Genomic DNA, 6547 nt, shown 5'->3' with positions numbered 1-6547 from the left:
CATAGGCAGTTAGCATTAACCGAAGTATCAAGATAAACCTTTGAGTTATCCAAAGTTGGTATTGGATTTTATTCTATGGCCTGTAGATTCATAATTTCTGAAAACAAAATCTCACTCTACACTATCAACTAAGTCTATTACGAATCAGCGCAAAAAAACTTTAGCTGTCTTGCTAAACTCACTTCCTGTGTAAACAAAACCATTAGCCTACAGTCAACGACTTTCTGCCATTGAAAGTGCATTCTTTTTGTCCAACTGTATGTCTGTTTTATCAATTACCTAAACAAATGAACTAACCATCCAGCCTTGGAACTGCTCCAAGTTCTCATTTTCTCACTTTGAGGATAATGCTAATTGACTATGATTACCTAGCATACTGTGTGTTTCAGTGTTAGCATGTCCACAGGACAAAACTATCTACCGGAGACAGAGATTATTTTGGGGCCAATCCTCTCATCACATATTGGGAAAGGTGACCAATGGGCCAGAAAATTGGTGTAGTCATTCAAGGAGCTACTAATCCACCTAAAACAACTTCATTAGCATGGCTTTCAGTGGAGAGAGAGTTTTAGTGCCCCATGATGGTCTAAATGCAATTGCAGAGGATTTTCCAGAGGTCTTCTAAGGCAGGGTGAGGCAGGTTTCACTGCAGGTTTTGAGTAAAATCCTCCCACACTACACTGGAATGATTTCTCTGGTCAGACATCTGATATAAAAAAAATAATAAAAACATATTCACCAGCTGTGGTCAGGGAGGAACCTCCATCATAGCAGAGGTGGACCACACTGACTGGCTTATATCAAATTCTTAATAAAAGGTCAATACGTGCCTGATAAATTGGTCTCAAGCTAGTTGTTACCGTCAGCTGGCAGCTTATTGCAAACCCCAGACTGTGGTTAATACTATCTTTGCTCTCCATGCCAACAGGCAGTTACTGACGCCTTTTCCCCTCTCACTGCTTACACTTAAGAAGCTGGAGCACTTCAACTGGTCATGTTGGGGATATGGAAAACTTCCTTTCCTTTTTTCCTGTTGTAAATTAGTGATGAACAATATATCCAAGGTCTCTGTTTTATCAGGCAACCCGGTGAAAGTTATATTAAGAAATGAAAAAGTGGAGAAGATACGGGCACAGTGTTGCAGCTCAGTAAATGCTCAAAAAACAACAGTATTTGACATATTACGTGGCAGAGATACCCAACAGGTTTCATTTTGTGCAGTCATTCTGAGAAAAACGTGTGCTTATTTGATATATGACTGCAATTGAGTTGGTCATAAGCCAGTGTATTTGTTGAAAACATTTGAGATGACCACATTCAAACCAGTCCAACAGAAGCTGAAGAAAAGATAGACTTTATGTAGTTTTAATTGAACCATTGTGTGTTGTTGGACCTTGAAACCTAAGCAGCATGAGCAAGGCCATCACTGCCTGTATTAGCATTGCAGTACCTATCAATATTGCAGTACCCATTAAGGACATTAAACTCTGTAATTGCACTAATTTCAGTTATTTGTAAAATAAATAGAATGTAACTGCCATTAAAATGCCCCAAGACCATTTTCTGCAAGATGGATTAGATAAATTTGGCTATCCCTGAATTTCTACCTTGTTTTTGAGCTCCCTATAAATGATCCAGAAAATGTCCTAATGAAAAATACAGGTGGGAAAGACATTATGTATCTCGGGGTCTTGCTACCCCTTCATGGAGAGAGAAGTGGTCTATCTATGGGTGACCTAGAGAGAAAACATTCCTAGCTAATGACTGCATTCTGCTTGAGCAACAAGCATGGCTGATTTAAGCCTAACTAACCTCTAAAGAGATTCAATTTCTAAACTACCTCCCCTCTCCCTCCCCTGGAGCCCAGTGTGTAAATGAGGCAGTCTGTTAATGAAGCAATTCAATGACCATTATTCTATTATGCATACCTGATTATGGCGACTTACACCACAATATATTAACAGTCTAAGGTAAGGCCCAGCCTCTGTGTGGTGATGAAAAAGACCTTCAAAAGCCTTGGCAAAAATGGAGGGAAAATAATTTATTATAGATTCTATAAATACTCAAAAAGCCATTGATTGGAATAGTACAATGATCTCATTGTCCTGTAACCTGAAGGAGGTTAGGCCTGCAATGTAACACAATGCAATGTTTTCAGCAATTAGATCAGTAGGAGATGACGTTATTTCTGTCCTGATTATGAAGAAATAGATCTAGGATAATGCCACCTCTCACCCTACATTCAGATAGAGCACGAAAAAACAGATAGAGGCAGCACAAATACATGCAAAGACAATGGACATATGCAGAGTGACGTGGACGCAACTTCACTTTAGGCGCCACAAACTGAAGTGAAGAGAAGTTGCTTGAGTTGAAATTTTTCTACTTGATTGAGAAATTATCCTGAAGCCAGTCAGCTTGAAGCACGACTCTATCCAGGTGTCTGTAAATCCAAGCCCATGCGCCTCCTTAGTATTTACAGGAAAAAGTATTCATAGTTTATGTGAGTGCCGTCAAAGCAAACAGATCCACTGTATTTGTTTTGGGTGGTCAGAAGTCGTGGAAGAACACAGTAGATCTCGTAGTGATGAAGATGAGTTGGAGAAGTTGGAGCAGATGGAGAGGGTATCTATCATTGATGAAAACGCGGGTCAAAGGTCATGGCATCAGCTCCTCAAGACAAGGACAGAAGGCAACTAATGGCGCAAACTAAGAATACTGAAGTAACTTAGAAAGGTATGGCATCATTTTCTTGTAATTTTGATTGTAATTCTACGCTCCTTTCGTTCTCTCATTGGAAGGCTATTGCTTCATACTGCAATGACGTGGCCAAGTAGTTCTGCTGTGCATTCTCGATGAATGTGCAAGCATGAGCAGGCGGCAGTGTCTCTTCTATTGTGTTCTATTGAATAATATTAAAAGTTTTTAAATGGCCTGTGTTCCCCTTTAAACCCAGATTCTAAGATTCCATCTGCAATTTCTGCAAAACACAAAACATTAGACCTGTTGCTGCGAAAGAGCATGGATCTCAGTGGACTTAACCTTACATTTACATTAATTCAACCCTTCATTCATGCAAAATCCCATTAATATTAATGATGAGCGTTATTAATGGAGGAGACCCCATCAAAACCACCTTAAACTCCCCTTAATGTTTGACTGTTTACTTTCTAATTTAATGTAAAATTCAGGGAAACAGGAACTTTCCATTAATAACTCATTAATAACCTGTAAACCATGCACAAAAGCCATGAAAAATCCCTTAATTACTAGAGTCTCTGTGAATCAACCCATGAATAAATCCCTTATAAACCCATGATACTAACCTTACTTTTTTAAAGCTGTTATTTTTAATGGGTAGTTAATGTTTATATAATGGAGAAATTAAGGACATTTCAGGGATAAAATTAAGGGGTTTGGTTTCATAGTGGAGACCTTAAACAGGTGATGTTCGGGATTTGATTGGGATTGGGATGTGCATGTTTTTACTCTTAGAATTGACACCTAGCCATCTCATGTGGTTATTCCCACCATGACTTCACTGATATCCCACAGTTTACTGGCCACTTCTTGGTCTGTGGCCTTGGCCAGAAGAACCTGCGGCTGACAGTCTGCAAAGCACTTCCCCTGAACGCCCTCTATGTCCGGGCTGCAAGCCAGATAGACTGAAGTCCGAGCCCCTTCCTCGGGGTTTTTAAATAGTCCCCAGGAGACCAGGCTAAACAAGGGCTTGGCTAACACAGGGACGTGGACATGCCTCCCCAGATTCGTCCTCACTATACCAGGAGTCAGAGCGTTAACCGTCACGCCGGTGCCTTCGAGTCGACGGGCCAGCTCACAGGTAAACAGGAGGTTGGCCAGTTTGCTGCGACTATAGGCGAAGGCCTTGTCGTAGCTCTGCTCGCTGTTCAGGTCCTCAAAGTTAACGTGACCGTGCTTATAGAGTTTGGAGGAGACAACCACGACGCGGCTGGGGGCCGATCGCTTCAGGAGGTCCAACAGCAGGTGGGTAAGGAGGAAGTGGCCGAGGTGGTTGACGCCAAACTGCATCTCGAAGCCATCCTCCGTTTTGGTGTAAGGGCACTGGTAGATCCCAGCGTTGTTGATCAGCACATCTATCCGGGGCTCCTCCTGATGAAACAGAGAAAAGAAGTGTTCCCCTCTCATTTCTAGATGATGAAACAGATCTAGAAGCAGGCACTGTACTTTTACCCTGACAAACTGAACTGTGAAGGACTCCCTCTTTATACTATTATATGCTGAACTACCAGTAAATAGTGCAATGCTTCAGACTCAGTGCAAAACATTCATCTGAGTATAAGTGTTTTTTTTGTGTGAACACTCAGTAGACATGGAAATAACCCTGAAATAACCCCAAAACAAAAGGTAAGTGCCTGGATCAATCCAGCCAGAGAGCCAGAGAGCCAGAAAAAGCGGAAGTTATTTTGCCTTCAAAATAAGGGCGTTGAATTTGTCTTGGGGAAAGAAAAAAAGTATTGTGGCATACAGAATAGCAAAAATCATATCAAAATACTTTGTAGAATCATTACCAGTGGAATAAAAATGGGTTAAAGTAGATTTTTAAATGACAGTAGATAACACTAAATTATCTGGGTTGGGAAAAATTGTAATTGCATGTCCATTTACTCCAGATTCCGCCTTAAAGTCGAGATGAAACGGCATTTCGAGAGTATCTAACTTCCGTATCGTGACGTATTTCCGAGTGAAACAGGAAAGACAGGCGGGACATAACGTTGGGAGGAATTTGATTTGAACGTTGAAAAGTGGGTGTGCTGTTGCTAGCTAGCTAACTAATGAATCTTAGCCTCTTAGCTCTGTGCGCTAAAAGTTGAAGATTGATTGATGGGTGGATGTCATGATATTATTGGTTGAAATTAGTTACGGGCATGCTTACGTAAGCACACGGCATATTTTGTTTTACAGGAAGAAAACATGATTGAATTTTGATATAAGAATACAATGAAATTGATTTTTGGTATTTTTTTTGGCATATATTGTTAAATAGGTGCACAGTATGACCGGGGATGTGATCTAAAAGGGTTAAAAAGGCATTTTTCATTTCATCTCGTCTTTAAAGGCATTCTTTATTTTCATTTCTGTGATTTGTATTACTTGAAAAACGCTGAAACACATTCTTAGATAATGGTTTTATTTTTAAGGTTTTGACCAGAAGTCCTATATTTTATTCTAACAGGCTTGACACCTGTGGTGAGTTTAGATAACACAAGGAGGTTTTAGATTATTAACAGCTACAGTAATATTGTTTGAATATGTTAGAGTTATCATTCTAGGCAGCAACATTGCTAGCAAACGTCAAGCGTACCTCTAGGTACAATACAGTACATTTGCTAACATTGATCCAACATACAGCTACGAACACAGAAGAACATTTAACAAGCTAGTTAGTTACTGTATAAACAACAGCCTTAACTGTGATAAGTGCCGTTCTCTCGTACGCATAGAAACGGACTCCGTTCAAAAATCTGGCAATTTATTATTCTCTCGTATATTGGCTAAGGTAGGCTACATACGCCTTAAACCCAATACCTCTTCTGAATCGATGAAAGACACTTTTCAATTCGGCATACATATAATCAACCAAGCAGCACTTATTTCAATAAAATTGCAATTTATATAATTGGCTAGCACTGCTCCTCATCGCTCACTACGGTTTACTGTGGTGGAAGGAATGACAAGCGAACCGGTTTTAAAAGTTGAAATTTGATTTAAATAAGTGCTGGTTGTTGGATTATATGCATGCCGAATTGAAGGGTGGAGTCTAACTATACAGAAAATATCTACAGCCATATTTTATGGGGTATACACCTTTCCCAATAAAGAAGGCCACAATAAAACTACAAGATTTTTCATGGACGTTGGCGTACAGTTCTCTCCATAAGAGAGAATGGGGCTACGAGCCTAGAAGCTTTATGGTTTCCAAACAAACATCAGCTTGCTCACTGAAACCCATCTACCTTTATTATGTCTTGACAGAAAGTGTGCACGGATTTGAGCGAAGCGAGGTCCAGCTGTTTGACGACTAGTTGTTTAGTGTCTGCGCCAGTTTCCAGTCGGATCTCCCGGGCTGCCTCTTCAGCCCTGTTCATGTCCCTACAGGCCATTATCACACGACCCTGGCGCTTCAAAACATCCACTGTTGTAGCTTTTCCAATGCCACTGTTGGCACCGGTCACTATTATAGTCTTTCCACTTATCATTTTGTTGACTACCTACATAACAGAGTCCCAAACTTCCTCAAACGCTAACTAGCTAGATGACTAGACAACTACAGTTATATACTACGTTACCCAGACTTCATAGCTGGCAACTGCTTCCTCCAACGGCAAATGCTGCCTTCAAGTACTCCGCGTAAGTTCGTAAAAATTGGTTGTTTTGCATTCTGTTTTCACACAAAGGTACAATTAGTATTTACTTATGCAATGATAAAATAAAAAAAATAAAATGTATTATTTACGAAAGCAACGCAATAGCATATGATAATATATCACTTTCACCATCACTTGTT

General features: G+C 40.1%; 1 protein-coding gene across 1 annotated transcript; it reads right to left on the bottom strand.

The window, feature by feature from the left end:
* Positions 1–3384: 3384 nt before the first annotated feature.
* rdh14a (retinol dehydrogenase 14a) lies at positions 3385–6231 on the bottom strand. The gene is made up of 2 exons (XM_071924238.2): positions 5997–6231; positions 3385–4131 (listed from the first exon to the last, which is right to left on the bottom strand). The coding sequence occupies exons 1-2, from the start codon at positions 6141–6143 to the stop codon at positions 3514–3516; spliced, it is 765 nt and encodes a 254-aa protein (XP_071780339.1). The 5' UTR covers positions 6144–6231; the 3' UTR covers positions 3385–3513.
* Between the last annotated feature and the right edge of the window lie 316 nt (positions 6232–6547).

Source organism: Centroberyx gerrardi, chromosome 17 (assembly GCF_048128805.1).
Source record: "Centroberyx gerrardi isolate f3 chromosome 17, fCenGer3.hap1.cur.20231027, whole genome shotgun sequence".
In the NCBI taxonomy this organism is placed as follows: Eukaryota; Metazoa; Chordata; class Actinopteri; order Beryciformes; family Berycidae; genus Centroberyx; species Centroberyx gerrardi.
This window is presented reverse-complemented; position numbering and strand designations above follow the sequence as displayed.